This window comes from Lactuca serriola, chromosome 9 (assembly GCF_051521515.1).
Source record: "Lactuca serriola cultivar US96UC23 chromosome 9, Lser_US96UC23_V15, whole genome shotgun sequence".
In the NCBI taxonomy this organism is placed as follows: domain Eukaryota; kingdom Viridiplantae; phylum Streptophyta; class Magnoliopsida; order Asterales; family Asteraceae; genus Lactuca; species Lactuca serriola.
The window spans coordinates 96,052,082-96,068,824 of NC_136416.1; the positions used below are offsets into that span (position 1 = coordinate 96,052,082).

At 34.7% G+C, this 16,743-nt stretch overlaps 1 protein-coding gene across 1 annotated transcript; it reads left to right on the top strand.

The window, feature by feature from the left end:
* The first annotated feature begins 354 nt into the window (after nucleotides 1-354).
* Nucleotides 355-2,781, top strand: LOC145072904 (metal tolerance protein 11-like). Its single transcript, XM_079019396.1, has 6 exons — nucleotides 355-664; nucleotides 1,255-1,364; nucleotides 1,450-1,695; nucleotides 1,806-1,886; nucleotides 1,956-2,189; nucleotides 2,264-2,781. Exons 1-6 carry the CDS (start codon nucleotides 457-459, stop codon nucleotides 2,609-2,611), a joined length of 1,227 nt encoding a protein of 408 aa, XP_078875522.1. The 5' UTR covers nucleotides 355-456; the 3' UTR covers nucleotides 2,612-2,781.
* Nucleotides 2,782-16,743: the final 13,962 nt, after the last annotated feature.

Genomic DNA, 16,743 nt, shown 5'->3' on the forward strand with positions numbered 1-16,743 from the left:
ATACGATTATTATTATTATTGTAGATATACTTACAAAAAATAAAAGATATCCATAAAAAATAGTACATATTTGCACCTCTTTATCCCACTTGAGGTTTTACAGTCGATACGTGTTATATCGTACACGATTCCTCCTCCGCCATAAATTTGCCCCACGCTCCGATAGGACCACCACAACATAACGCCACGTTTCACATTACAAGCAATCATACAGCGAGTGCATCCCACGCTCCTCTCGTGCATCTTTAGCCACAAGTGTACCTACCAGGATCGGATCTTCTTGTTATTCCCTAAATACCCTTCCCTCACTAAACGAATTTACATTTTTACCCTTCTCCCTTTCTCTCTTTATGTATTCAGAATTCAGATTCTGTTTGAGCATTGGAGTACAAGCATATTCAAAAATCGAACCCTTGTTTCACTTGAAAGTCGGATTTGTAGGGCTTTCGGTTTGTAATGGTGGAACCAATGAACGGTGATGAAGATCACGGTGGCTCTGAGGGGGAATTTCTGTTGAAGGAGATAAATATCGGCGGCGGCGGCGGTAGTGGAGGTACCGGTGGTCGTGACGTGTCATGGCGGTTGAACTTCGACGGGTTTCAGTTCTCGTCGGAACATAAAGAGAAGCCTCCTCGAGGTTTCCATGACTGCCTTGGGGTTTTAGGTAAAGTTTTTCAGTTATGCCTTTTCCCATTATGTGTTGATTCTGATTGCTTTATTTGAATGATTTGATTTGAAGTGTCTAATACTGGAAAAATTCTGTCACTGATGTCGAAAATCTCTTTTGTTTGTTAGTTTATAGTTTTATCGATCTATTTTGTTTGTTTTATATGCTACCGATTTCTTTACTCAGGTTTATTCTTGGTCAATTGATTTAACAACTAATTCGAACTTGTACAAACGACAAACTAGTCTTATTTTGAGCTTTTTAAATTAATATCAAGATAATCAAGTCTGTAAGGTGTAATTCCCTTGAGTTTTGATGAACACAGACCACATAGTTTCCTGTTTCCATGTAAAATCACTGCTATTGGAGCTGTATTTTTCAATTATGGCTTTTATGCTTATTGCTTGACAGCAGTACTGGTTTAATTTAATATGCAAAAGTAATTACTAATGGAGTTACCTTTTGATTTGTGATCCCAAATAGCCCCTATCACTTAGTTTTCCACTTGTTTCTTTATAGTTGCTTATCATAACTCACATAAGGCAGCTATACAATGATGTTTTTGTTTACTTGTTTTAAATTTTCAGGTCCAGAAGACAATGTAGCAGAGTATTACCAACAACAGGTAGAGATGCTGGAAGGCTTTACTGAAATGGATGTATTAGCAGAACGTGGCTTTGTACCTCGTTTATCTGAGGTGAAATTACTTAAATCTCCCTCAAACACTATTAATTAACACTTATAACATAACTTAAAAAACAAAATGCTTGTTCAACTTGCAGGAAGAGAAAGCATGTTTAGCAAGAAGGGAGACACTTGCCATAAGAATATCAAACATTGCAAACATGATTCTTTTTATTGCAAAAGTTTATGCATCAATTAAAAGTGGTTCATTAGCCATAATTGCATCCACATTGGACTCCCTTCTTGATCTTTTATCAGGATTTATCCTCTGGTTTACAGCCTTCTCAATGCAAACTCCAAACCCTTATCAATACCCAATTGGAAAAAGACGAATGCAGCCTTTGGTTAGTATGCAAATGCAAATGCACATGCAAATGCAAATGCAAATGCATTTTCCAATTTCTCTTTACATTTTCTTCAATATCTTTCTGAATTTGCAAAAAACAATTTACAGGGAATTCTTGTGTTTGCATCTGTCATGGCAACTCTTGGACTACAAATAATCTTGGAATCTGTACGCACGTTAGCATCTAATGTAAGTAATCAAACAAAACAAACAATATAATTATATATCATTAACATTTAATTGTCATGACAAATTCAGGAAAAAGATTTCAACTTGACAAGAGAACAAGAGCAATGGGTTGTTGGGATTATGCTATCTGTGACATTGGTGAAACTTGTTCTATGTATATATTGCAGATCATTCACCAATGAGATTGTGAACGCATATGCTCAAGATCACTTCTTTGATGTTGTCACTAACCTAATTGGATTGATAGCTGTTCTTCTTGCTAATTATATCAGTGATTGGATGGACCCCGTTGGAGCTATAATTGTAAGTTTTTTCTAATTTCTATAAATATTCTTATATTTTTTACATAATGATGTGACTCTAATTTGTAATGACAGCTGGCGCTTTATACTATTCGGACATGGTCACTAACAGTATTGGAAAATGTGAATTCCTTAGTGGGAAAATCAGCTGCACCTGAATATCTACAAAAGTTAACTTACTTATGTTGGAATCATCATAAGTCTATAAAACATATTGATACTGTAAGGGCGTATACTTTTGGATCACATTACTTTGTTGAGGTGGATATTGTTCTTCCATCTGATATGCCTTTACAAATAGCTCATGATATTGGGGAATCTTTACAAGAGAAGCTTGAGCTTTTGCCTGATATAGAACGTGCTTTTGTTCATCTTGATTATGAGTTCTCACATAAACCTGAACATGCACAAACACATCTTTAAATATTGGGTATGATGATGGGTTCTTGTTGCTGATTCTTTTGGGGATGTGTAAGGGAAAGATGATGGAGTGTGTTAGTTAATGGTTAATGAAGTGTGTAATGCTACGGTTGTTGTTCCTACTACTGATTTCTTTATGATTATTGTGAAAGTAGATAATCACATTCTAACCATATTCTTTCTTCTCAACATGTAAATGGATTTATAGAGTAATTAACCCTACATGATAATGTTTGGTTGAAAGAAAATGAAATTAATTAATTAACCGTGATGGAAGATAAAGTTTTGTTTTTGGGTTTTTTACACACCTATAATCCCTAAGAGTGTTTACTTCGTCAAATCAGTAGTTTTTTTATTTTTTTTTCCTTTTATGGATAATGTACTAAATGAATAAATAAAGGGAAATCTCCAAGAAAATCATAATGTTTTGGATTATGTTACGGTTTAATTCTAACTTTTACTTTTTGAAATCTTCATCTTCATCTTCTCTTCATGCTTAATAAAAACCTCCTTTAAACGCTGCGTGTCCCCTTTTTAGACCTTTTCGTTCCCGCTCATTGCCTCTTTGAGGAATCGATATCTTCTCATGCAAATTAGCAATTCGGTTACTCTCCCTGCAGTGTCTTCCCAACTTCCTTTCCAAATAAAAGTCCATGACATATGGATTTCAAAATGTGAAATCCCTAAATCTCTGTTCCTTCCATCTCTATATAAGGTATTTCTTTCATCTTTTCCCATTATTATATTTGTCGTCTGCCCTCTGTCATTCATAGTTCTTTCTCTATCACGTAGCTATTGGATTAGGTATAGAAATAGCATGAGGTAAACCATACTCTATTATCTTTTCTCCAGAAAAGATTAGACACTCCATCCGCCATATCTTATAGCCAGTGAATACACTTCACCACCATCCGTCATAAACCCTAACACCACTGCTATTTCTAAGAGTTTGGTTACCCAAACGTGTTGGCCGATTGAATTTCCTAGGTGCTCACTTACTCTTTTTGTCTTTCTTTAGTCTAACAACGATTGCATAATTAGGGTTTAGGGATTTGATGCACAAAAATGGACTCACTTGATCATTAGTCATCTATTGTTTGCCTCTTTATAGCTTAATTACTGTCATGTGAAAGTTTATGTAGATTCTGACTTGAAGAATTGAATATATTTATCATTAAAGAGGAGCTTCAAGAAAGAGATAGTCGGCAAAAAGTAGGAGGGTAAACAGTTTTTTGAAAGTTATTAGTTCATGATTGTCTTCAAGGTGGGTGTTATTGTAAAGGTTAATAATTGTTCAAAATTTGATGGTCTATATAACTGCGACAAATGGCTAATTAGCTTTGCTATTAAGTTTTTTAGCATTTTAGTCATGTTTTATTCACCAAGTGCTACTGGGATAACAATTTGTTTGGGATAAACAATAACGTCACAAGATCTTAGAAAATTGCATCAAACTTGGGACTCCTCTATAGTTAAGAAGTAAAGTGCACTGAAATATAATAATATTGGCTTTGTACGTTCAATAATATCATATTTATTTACTTCTTTTACAACTTATATTTCCATTTTTTTTCTTCTTAAAAGGTTATCAGATTTAAAATTATTTTTTGCTCCGGGTCTTATAGTCCGGTTTTGAAAATAGGTCCTTTTTTGGTATGTGGTCATTTGTGTTCCAAAACTAAAATAATTTTATGTTCTTAAAATACCGTTCATTAGGTAAATAAAGACAATAGTATTTATATTCATATTTCATATGTATAATTGAATAACATTGTTATATATTTCATGCGTTTAACCCATTTTTTTAAATTAAATTGCAGCTAAAGAAAGATGGGAGGAGAGTTTTTGATCATGTTAGTACATTGCTTTTTTGGTATCAAGTCATAAGTGGTATCTAAAATCGTATAATTTTTTTGATCTTCCAATTAATCATTTTATATATTTAGCCATTTCTTGCATTTAAAGTACATTGTCCTAATTGGGTGGTCTTTTTTAAAGTAAATTAATCTAATTGGGTACGTTTTAAAGTACAATGCCTTGATAAGAAATAAAAATGAGAGTATGATGTTCTAACCGAAAGAAATGAGAGTGGGATGTGATGATAAACAAATAAATTGTTGTGAGTTGTGTTTGTGTGTGTGACTGATGTTGCAAATGTGTGTGGTTGCAAGAGATGATATATGTGTGTATTTGTGAGTGTAGTTGTTGTTATCTGTGTGAATGTGTCTGTACAATGAATTGGCCCTCTTAGAACTTTATATTTCCACCATTTTGTTACCGACAAATCATCTAAATTTGTAAATTAATAGCTGTTTGAAAATCTTAATATTATGCTTTTGAAGTATCAATATTCTTTTAATTTGTTAGCCGTGGTTTCCACGGGTTATAACCTAGTTATTTTATATTTTGTCCAAATTAACGAAATAATCATTATTTTATTTTTCAACATGAAATGGCAAATTATTGTATAAAATTAGATAATCATGATTTTTCTATTAAAAAATTTATGATTAAACTAACTGACTCAAAATGTTACTAAAACTTTACAAAAATTTTCTTATAAAATTTAGACGTACATTAAATTTTGAAAACGCAAGTTACGTAACTGCGGCTAGGCAGAAGAAGGAAAAATGGGCCAAAATACAAAACAAAATGAATGGAAGTTGAAACTTGAAAGCATGCATGATGCTACCAAACCTGTATGAAAAATGGGTTGTGGCCCATTTACGTTGATCTTTTGATTTATTGTGATATATATATATATATATATATATATATATATATATATATATATATATATATATATATATATTATATTTAACTTCATGCTCCAGCATTATAATATTATATTATATTATCATTTAGTTATTACAAATAAAATAACTATTTTAATTATTTTAAAGTTTATAAAAATTAAGGATATATTTTGGATGCTATAATTGTAAACCATTATTCTGGGCCGTCTAATTTGTTTAATTGTTTGTAAAATTCTGTAAATTAGTTAACCATATGTTTATTTATGTTTTCTTCAACATATTAGATGGACATGTAGAACCAACGTCTTCAACCAAAGACACGAATACCAACTTGTAAATTAGTTTAGGGATGTAAACAGGCCGGGGATGGGGCGGGGTTGGCCATCTCCATCCCCCATCTCCGGCGGGTGTGGGGAATCGAATCTCATATGTGACCCATCCCTGATCGTATATGATGTATTTTCGAAATATAAAACATTATTTTTTTATAACAATAAATCACAAATAACATAGTAACTTGTTTGATAATGCAACTAATGTATTGATGAAATGAGAGAAGAAAAACAAGAATATAATTAGTTTGCATATAGTTTAATAATTAAAAAAGAATAAGAACATAGTAACTTAAATCGCTTAATAACTAATAACAAAACAAAAAAACAACTATACAACTAACGTTTAATAAAAAAGGTAGAATAAATGAATAATAAACAATTAATATCTTAATTACATAATAAGAATATAATTAGTTTTCTTAGAAGTCTCTTTCCGAGAATTTAACTAATTCTAATCGGTAAGTTTGTAAAAGTTGTTTGACGTTAGCTAGTTGGTGTAATGAGGTGAATGGATTAATCGACTAGGCGGAGATTAAGGCCCAGGGTCGGCTCAACCAGTTTGGGGGCTGTAAGCGAACCAAAAATTTGGGACTTTTTGACATTTACGATACTTAATGTTATAAACCCTTCTTCTTTATTCGGGCTTGGGACCGACAATAATAACTAAAAAGTAAAAATGGCGAAGTTAATTTTATTTTATGTTTATGTTTTTTGTGAATATATTTTATGACATAAAGTTAACTGTTTTTCAATTCTTTAATGAAATTTTCATAATCAGTTTTTTTACTAACTGTTTTTCAATTGATAAAATAGCTAATTCATTTAATCTTTTTTGTGACATTGTAGATCTTAAATAATTTTTTAACAGTTTTAATTTAGAAAAACTTCTTTTGGCAGAGGCAACGATTACATGAATAGTTAACATAATCATATAGGCAACATATGCATTTGGAAAACAACTAAACTTTTTAATGTATTAAGTATATTAATAATTGTATCATGGTCTAAATGTACAATATGTCTTAAAAATTTTAGATCATGAAATAAATATAAACCATAAATATCTAAGCTATCATCATGCTTTAAAGATTTTTCAAGATTTAAACAATGTTCTTTTAAAGTATTTTTGTCAAATAATTTTAATTTTTCTATACTAAATAGAAAACCAAAAATATTTTTGAACTCGTTAAATTGCTCAAATGTACTTTTAAGTGAAGTAATGACTTTATCTACTATATATAAAAAGTAATCAATTTTAAATAATTGAAGAGGAGTTTTAATAGTTTTATTAGCAATATTTTCATCATATCGTCTATTTCTTTGAATGATACGTTTTTTCACAAAATTCAGGTTTTATGTTCATTTCTAAAGCCAATTCTTTTGCATAATCTAAAGTCTTTTCAAATCCATTTTCTCTATATTCTTCAGAGAAACACAAAAGTCCATTTAGTTGATTTACAGCATCATCGATACACATATCACTTGATTGCAAACTTTTACTAACAGTGTTAATAGCAAACAAAACATCATACCAAATAATCATTCCTAATAAAAATTCATAGTTTTCAAGTTCATATGTAGCTAAACATTTTGCCTCACTTTTAATTTTTGGATCTCCATAATTTTTGGATAATTGTAAAAGTGCTTTTCGTAATTGTGTGCTTAAAATCTAATTGCTTTTACACTTTCTACCCTACTTTTCCAACAAGTTTGTGATAATGATTTAAGTGTTAGATTTGATATATTATCTTGTAATATTTTCCACCTTTGAGTTGATGAAGCAAATATCGAATATATACGTTGTATAACTCCAAAAAACTCACTAGCTTTATCACACGAATTAGCCATATCACAAACTACTAAATTTAAACTATGACAACCATAAAGAGTGTAGAATACTCTAGGGTTAATATATAACAATCGTTTCTGTACACCTTGATGTTTTCCTTTCATATTTAAACCATTGTCGTAACCTTAACCCCTAACATCATTTATATCTAGTCCTATATTTTTAATTTCATCAACTATAGCATCATATAAACCTTTACCGGTTGTATTATCTACAATTAAAAATCCTAGAAAGTACTCATTAACTTCTGTTGGAGTTGTTGATAGATCTAAACATCGTAAGATAATTGACATTTGTTCTTTATGACTTGTATCAGGAGTACAATCAAGTACTATTGAAAAGTATTTAGTCTCTTTTACTTTTTTTTAATAATTTTAGTTTTAACTTCTTCTCCTAATAAACTAATAAGTTCGCTTTGCATATTATGTCCAAGATAATGATTATGAATTTCTTTGTCATTAATTCTCCTAATATGTTCTTGCATAATAAGATCAAATTCCGCAATCATTTCAATTATAGTTAAAAAATCACCATTATTTTCTTCATAAATTTTTTCATTTGTTCCACGAAATGCTAAATTATTTTTTCCTAAAGTTTTTACTACAACAATGATTCTTTTTAACGCATTTTTCCAATGTTCTTTTGCTTTATTTATGTGTTCTTGGATTTTCTTTTCAATTGTTTTATTATTTGCTAATCTAGTTTCTAAGTCAATCCAGGACCTCATATTAAGAATGTGTCCGTTACTTGTTTCATGTCTTTTTAGTATACTAGAAATGTTATTCCAATCATTGTTACCTTTACCTTTATGTGCTAATGAACATGTAGATGTATTCACATTAAATAATTTACAACAAAAACAAAAAACTTTATCCACATCTATGGAATAAAACAACCATGTTCGTTTGTATTTTTCTCTATTTGGTATTTTTTGTATATAAAGAGATGTACTAAAACTTCTTTGTAGCACCTAGTTCCTGGTACGTAAATCTTATTTGAGTATTTTCCATTTTTAGCCTTGGAATCGGCGAGTCATAGGTCCGACTCGCCGAGTAGAGATGGGACCCGGGACACGTTTAAGTTAGCGACTCGGCGAGTCCATATCCTGGACTCGGCGAGTCTGCGCTGTCTGATGAAACCCTAATTTCCAAGGGTTTGCACCCTATTTAAACGACCATTTGCGCCCCAACTCCGCCCCATTCACCCTCAGAAGCTCTCCATACGTCCTAGCCTTTGTTCTTGTGAGTTTGAAGCTTATTAGTGTGTTTCCTTGAAGATTTTGTGAAGGAAGAGGAGTAGATCAAGAGGAAGGGAAGGAAGCCAAGCATCTTAGTGTCCTCTCAGTGATTTCTTTGAGGTATAACCCGTTTTCCCTCTGTTTTTATGCTTATTGCTCCATTAAGTCTTTCTTGATCCCTTCCCCAAGCTTGTATGTGAAATATAAGTCGTAATAAGTTGATTGGCCTTTAGATCTAGGCAAGATTGAGCTCCAGGAGCTCAGATCCGTTACCTTTTTGGACCATTGTTGCTTGTTCACCCTAGATCTACCCTTTTGAGGCATTTTGAGCCCTAAATCCCTCATTGGTGAATATCTACACGTAAAGTTGGAAACTTTACGTGTGATTCATGCTCTAGGAACCCAGATCTGTGAATGACATAGACTGGAATCGAGCAAAATCGCGTATGTAGTGATTGCATGGCGACGACTCGGTGAGTCGTTCATCTGACTCGGCGAGTCTGCTCGCGAGTCTCCGAGTTGTCCCTTTTCGTTGTGTCGAGTTTGAGTAGTGAGTCACGGGGTGTGACTCGGTGAGTTGGAAGCCGAACTCACCTATGGAGGAACTCGGCGAGTCAATGCCCTGACTCGGCGAGTTCAAGGCAATCTTCTTAGATCAAGAACAGGCTCGACGAGTTGTTCATACAACTCGGCGAGTCTCAGCATGGTGTTCATCGGATGAAGATGAACTCGCCGAGTTGTTCATACAACTCGGCGAGTAGGATGAAGGACTTGATCAATCAGTTTGGAAGGAGAACTCGTCGAGTCAACGCCTAACTCGACGAGTAGAAGCGGGACCCAAGTCAGTCAATTGGACAGGGACTCGGCGAGTTGGCAAGCCAACTCGGCGAGTCGGGTCAACTGGAAGTTGACTCTGACTTTGACTTAGGGCATAAGCAGGGGTAAAATGGTCATTTTACCCATAGGTCAGTTAACAGTGTTTGATTGAGTATGTTGTGGGAATTGCAGTCGGAGGATTTCCGGAGCAGGAGCAGCAGCAGTAGACAGTCAGTTCCCGATCAGATCAGCAGCTGCTTCGAGGTGAGTTACCTTCTAGTAGTGGTGGGTCTACGGCCACAATGTCGGCCCACCAGTAGGAGTTGTATGTTAAATGATTGTCTTTGTGATATCATCTAGACTTGTTACTACCTGATATGTTATATGCTAGCTTGATGTGTTATAATAGTAGAGCTCGGTTGTTAGGACCGAAGGGTAGTCAGACACCCCAGACACGTGTGACAGTATGTGATGATATGTTTGTATGCTGGCTTGTTGTGTTTTATGCGATAGAGGTAGTAAGAGGGGACCAGTCCCCAAGGTTCGGTTGTTAGGACCAAAGGGTAGTTAGCACCCCAGAATGGCTCGACATGGGTAGGTCAGCGCCCCAGAATGGCTTGACATGGGTAGGACGGCACCCCAGAATAGCCGCACGGGTAGTCGGCACCCCAGAATGGTCGTACCGGGTAGACAGGCACCCCAGAATAGCCTGGCAGTATATGTGTTATGTGTTTGTATGGTATGTGGCACTATGGGGGAACTCACTAAGCTTTGTGCTTACAGTTTACAGTTTTGGTTTCAGGTACCTCTTCATCAAAGGGGAAGGAGCTGGTGCGGTAGCGGCACATCGTGCACACACTCTGGTTTCCGCATTTACTAGATTTTCTGGGATTTGTACTCTGATATTTCGATTGGTTGTATGATTTGGCTTTTAGACATGATTTACGTTGTGATGCGGTTGGATCAAACAACGTTTTTAATTATCAATGTTTACTAAAGAAATGTTTTAAAAACGAAATTTTTGGACGTTAAAATTGGGTCGTTACATTCTTAAATGGTGATCTTTTGGAAATTTAAAATCATAAATTTTAATAGGACATTTTTCTACAATTAAATCTCTTAAATTAGTACTAATATTATTCTATCTACTTGTATCATATATGTTTAAATGCGTGTTATTATTTTCACTATTAGTTTGTTCATTATCGTTTTCACTATTAGTTTGTTCGTTATCAATTTCAATATTAGTTTGTTTGTTACCATTTTCATTGTTAGTTTGTTCGTTATCAATTTCAATATTAGTTTGTTCAATATTAGTATCAACATTAGCTTGTTCTGGTTCATTATCAACATTAGTTTGTTCTTGTTCATTATCAATATTTTTGTTTGTAGTTAAATATTTTTAAAACGATCTTTTTTGTTTATCTATAAAAGCTTCTTCTTGCATTTTTCGTTTCCTTTTTGAGGCACCAGATTCATATTTTCTCTTTGAAATGATTATTAATTATTTGATTAATAATAACTATAAGTATAGAAGATAAACGCTTTAGACAGTCTACAAGCCAATTCATGACAATTTTCTTTCATACTTACTTCCAACGTATGATCGACTGTGGATAGTTTAAATAATATTATTATTTAGGGAGTCAAAACATGCAAAGTGAAACAATAGTAAATAATTAACACAAGATAGTAACATTACTTGTAAATAATACTCCTTTATTTAATCATCAAATGTTACTTACAATTTATCTATTACATGTTTGTAAAAGCTATCTAATCACTAAAACTAATATCGTCCTTCAGCCCAGTACTCCTAGCATGCTGCAAGTGCTTAACCCTACTCAGTCCCTCCGTAAGGGGATCTGCTGGGTTATCCTCTGACGATACCCTCTTCACTGCGACGAGTCCCTCTTCTACCCAATGTCTAATAAAGTGATATTTTTTTGCCTATATGCCTGGATCTGCCATGATCCATTGGTTCCTTGGTTAAGGCGACCGCACCTTCGTTATCACAGAAAATCTCCATAGGCTCCTTTATGGAAGGTACAACTCCAAGGTCTTCGATGAAGTTCTTCAACCATATCACCTCCTTCGGCGCTTCACTCGCTGTTATGTACTCTGATTCGCACGTTGAATCAGCTACGGTCTCCTGCTTGGAACTTTTCCAAGTCATTGCTCCTCCATTCAGGGTAAAGACCCAGCCCGACTGAGAGCGGAAATTTTCTCGGTCGGTCTGAAAACTGGCGTCACTATACCCTCGCACTCTCAAGTCATCACTCCCATCGAGGATAAGAACCCACTCCTTAGTCCTCCGCAGGTACTTAAGAATGTTCTTTACCGCAGTCCAATGAGCTCTACCAAGATTCCCTTGATATCTGCTGACCATGCTCAAAGCGAAGGCCACATTAGGGCGAGTATGTCATAGCATACATGATTGAGCCAACTGCGGAAGCATAAGGTACTCTGCTCATCTCTGCTATCTCGGCATCGGTAATCGGGCTTTGAGTGTCACACCCTCGAACCAGACGGCAAAAACGTCTGAGGGCTCGTGTGACTTAAATTGAATATCATCACAATGAATATACATGAATCATAACATAAACATCACCATGCATCAATATATTACAACTGACATTGTTCACATCAAATACATTGTTTTAACATTACAAATCCATACATAAATTGTTTGATAGCTTTCAAAAGCAAAACATACTAACATACTTGGTACTTATTCCTCAGCTTACCTGTTACCTGAGAATACAAGTTATTTTGAAAAATGGTCAACATATGGAATGTTGGTGAGTTCATAAGCGGATTTGATATGAAAATGCTTTGTGTAGTTTGTACGAAAACAACCCATAAAATCCGATATTTTTTGAAAAGACCATTGTTTATAAAAAGGTGTGAAGATCCGTAAATATATGCATGATGATTTCAAAACATGTATAATTGAAAAACTTTGTATTAAACGTACAAGTGAAAATGTTGAACTTCCCCGGAAAACCCTATGTTTTCCAAAATGAAAATATCATATAACGGTTTGAATGGTTATCCATCACGTGAATGATTTTAAATTACCTTGATTACTTGATTTATATTGGATTTATTTATGTGAGTCGTTATAACCATGCATGATAATGACTAGTTCGTCTGTCTTGGCACTCTGGTGAATGCTGGAATTGATCTTAAGATTTTGTCACCCTAGACTGACCGAGTCTAACTGTAGCAAACAGCTGAGGTGTGGGGGAGTCACCCCCATATAGATCTATAAACAAACTCTCGCTCTCCCTCCAGGAGACTTTGATTATAACTACAGACTACGACCGATACACGTTGGTGCCACCCGTTATTACTCACTAAATCCCAATTGACTTTGATTACTATTGATTATCGACCTGTATTTGTTTACTTTGATTACGCATAGGCCTAACAAACGAGGAGAAGAGGAATATAAGCCCTACTACCTTCGTGAGTTATTTTAGGCTGTTGGGTATACGAATAACACGTTGGACCATTTCGCATTTGATTACTTGGACCTTACTAGCAATGCTAATGGGCCACTAAGGCCCAATAGCACTTAAAAACCATTGAGGGTCCCTTAAATATGAAATTGGGTCATAAAAGGCCCAATAACATTTATAATTATCCATTGGGCGCAAAAATCATGTTAATGGGTCACAAAGGCCCAATAAGCATGTTTGGAAACTTTCAAGCCCAACGAATTTAATGTTTACTTGTTTTAGGTATAGTATAGTTGTCGGAATTTTTAATTGAACAATTGTTAAATTTGTATCGTTACGAGACCGGTTGGTCATTTATAACGGTATTTGGAAATTTATGTATATTCATCTTGTCATTTTTTCATAAGTTGTAGTTTGGTATTTTTGACCCAAATATCTTAATAATAAAATAATTGACTCAAAATATTGGTTTGACTCATTTTAGCCCTTCTTTAATAAAGATGACAATTTTAGTCCCTTTAAAAAAAGACATTTTAAGTCCTTAAATCATTTTCTTGACACATTTGACCTATAGACTTACTCAATTGATACTTAAATCATTTTCTTGTCGAGAACATACTCTTTGTCCTCATAACGTGTGACCATGCGAATGTTGCAAATCCAATCATTAAAATTGGATCCATCGAAGATCACCTTCCTACACAAGTTCATGAGTGAGAATGAGCCAGAAGCATTGTTGTTTGGAGAAGACATCTGAAAATGTAACGCTTGTAGATCCGGGCTAGTCAATTTAGAGACGATAAGCGTCAAAAATGACTTTTTGATAGAAGAGTGTTTAGAATAAATAATCTTAACCAAGTTTTAGTATATGTCACAAGGTTTCCGTGCATATAAAGAACGCTGAAATCCGAGTTATAACGAAGAAGTCGTGACCTATCGAAGTTTCACGACAGATTCGGCATGACGTTGTAGGACGTAAATAGTGAATATACGATAGAGCGATATTTAGTCTTAGTGATCTAAACGAAATTCGTAGAATACGTTAAACCGAGAGCATGCATAAAAAGAACGTCTAAATCTGACTTCGTATGAGGTAGTTATGATTTTTCGAAGTTTCGACTTAGCGGTATGCAACCCAAAGTTCGAATATGAGATCGAGTGGTTTCTAGCCGAAACAATCTAAACGAGAATCAAAGATCTCATTGATAGTATGACAACCCTATATTTTCCAAAAGCAGTATAACACTCAAAAGACGAATACAACGAAAACAGTTTAGAATCAACGAAATTAACCTCAAAAATAAAGTGTTCAAATATCTAAATTGGGATGCATCAAATGATAGATATCGTGCCAATGTTTCCAAAAACATAAAGAACGTTCAAGACCGGGTTACATTGAAGAAGTTATAACCACTCGTATATTTACGACACACCGTTAAAACATTATTTAAACGTAAAAAGTGAAATTTCAATAAAATGCATTTTAGCCTTAAGTATCTAAACAAAAATTATAGAGTTCGTTAAGCTGTAAACATACATAAAAAGATCGCCCAAATTGGACCTCGTATGAAGAAGTTACGAATTTTCTAAGTTTCGTAACAGTAGTAGAGGGCTAAAAACTCGAATTGAAGATCGAGTGTTATTTAGCTATCGCAACCTAAACGAAAGTTGAAGGCCTCCACAATAGGAGTAAAATGATAAAAAGACAAACGAAAACCGACGTCGAATAAAGAAGCTACGAATTTTTAATGAACTTTAGCAGTCCCGACTTATTAAAAACATATCATTAAAAATAAAGTCAAAACTAGCCGACGGAGTCTAAATGAAAGTTGTAGAGCATAATCTCACCTACGCGTGGGTATAAAGAACGCGAAAAACGGAGCCCGTACGCGAAAGTTACGGAATTTAGAAGACGGAAGTCGGGATTACGCCCAACGTAATGTAGAGGTACGCCCAGCGTACTCAGGGGCAGGGTCGAGTCCCATCGGCTGCAGCTCTACGCCTAGCTAGACTCAAGTCGTAAGCCGTGACGTAAAGTTACGCCCAGCGTAACGCGTACGCCCAACGTACTCCGGTGGTACGCCCAGCGTACGCGGCCTTCCAACACTATAAATAGAAGGTTTGAGCTACGGATTTTGGCACACCTTCTCAAAACTCCCAATCACTCTCACATACTTTCAAGCACCATAAGCTGTCCCGACGCCCTCGGTTTCCGCACCCGAGCCCCGACGAAGGTTCTACGCTACCGAGATCCCCGAAGAGCTCGAAGACGCAGCTTTCCGCGGTGGAAGTTCTGCTCGACTCTAGCCCCACTCTCTTCAAACCAAACAGGTGAGTTCATACCCCTACCTTTCCAATCTTTTCATGTTTTAGGGGGGAAATACAAGCACAACACAAGTAAAAGTATCGTTTTATAAACATAAATGTAACATCTATCTTATTGATTATTGATACCACAACTTACTTTATGTATAAGGGGCTAGTATATCATCAAGTTATTTTCACCAAATGGAACATACTTTCTGAAAAACTATAATGGGTATAGTTAGCAAGTTATTCATACATTCTTACGTACACATTTTGCAAAAAGAAATACTTTCAAACAAAATGAAGTAAAGTCTTTCTTATCGTAAATCTATTTATACTAAGTGATGTGAGATATTCAAACTTCAACGTACTCTTATGTATGCATTTCAAGACCTGTATTATATACCATAATCTCTTGGAGAGAGAGCGTGATACTTGTGTATAGATCTATACGGGATTGACAACCCCGCACCTAAACTGTTAGCTACAGTTAGACCGGCAGGTATGGGGTGACAAATGTCATAACACTACAACACCTGAAGAATGTTGTTACAGGCAGTCAGTATCAATAGTATGGTTATAAAACTCACATAAAAGTATAAAAACAAGTTTGATTTACGAGATTCATATATGCATTCAGTTTTCTACGTTAATTTGAGCACAAAGTTTATCTTTATCATTCAAGTATGAAAAATACTAACGCACTTCAACTCTGGGATCTTTTCAAACTATTTACAGAAAATATTGGATTTTCTCAAAAACCTCGTTCATCGATTTGCTACCAAAGGGATATACTTTTCCATACAAAACACTTATGAACTCACCAACTTAATTGTTGACACTTTTTCGAAACCACTTGTATTTCTCAGGGAATCAGTAATACAGGTAACCACCAGCTTTTGAAGAAGGAACGCTAAGGACGTTTATTATTAAACATTTACATCATCATATTGTAATATTCTTTTGGAAATATGTATAACGCAACAATATACGTTTTTATTATATATATGATGGTTGTGTTACTTTCTTTACAATATTCAATTGTTATGATATTACGTGAAGTCATCCACCCCCGAATGTTTCCGCCATTCTGGTTTGGGGGTGTGACAGATAGTAATGCAACGGTAAAAAGACAAACGAAAACGGACGTCAGATGAAGGAGTTGTGAATTCCTAACAGAGTTTTCCTGTCTCGGCCTACTAAAAATAATATAATAAAAGTTAAAGTCAAAATTAGCCGACGGAGTCTAAACGAGAGTTGTAGAACATAATCTCACCTACGCGTGGATATAAAGAACATCGAAAACGGATCTTGTATGCGAAAGATATGAATTTCTGAAGTTCGGGGCACGAACCCCGACACTGTGTCAAA

Coding starts and splice junctions, on each gene's coding strand:
- LOC145072904 (XM_079019396.1), top strand. CDS start 457: ATGGTGGAACCAATGAACGGTGATGAAGATCACGGTGGCTCTGAGGGG. Junction 665..1,254: donor TGACTGCCTTGGGGTTTTAG/GTAAAGTTTTTC, acceptor TTAAATTTTCAG/GTCCAGAAGACAATGTAGCA. Junction 1,696..1,805: donor AAAGACGAATGCAGCCTTTG/GTTAGTATGCAA, acceptor AACAATTTACAG/GGAATTCTTGTGTTTGCATC.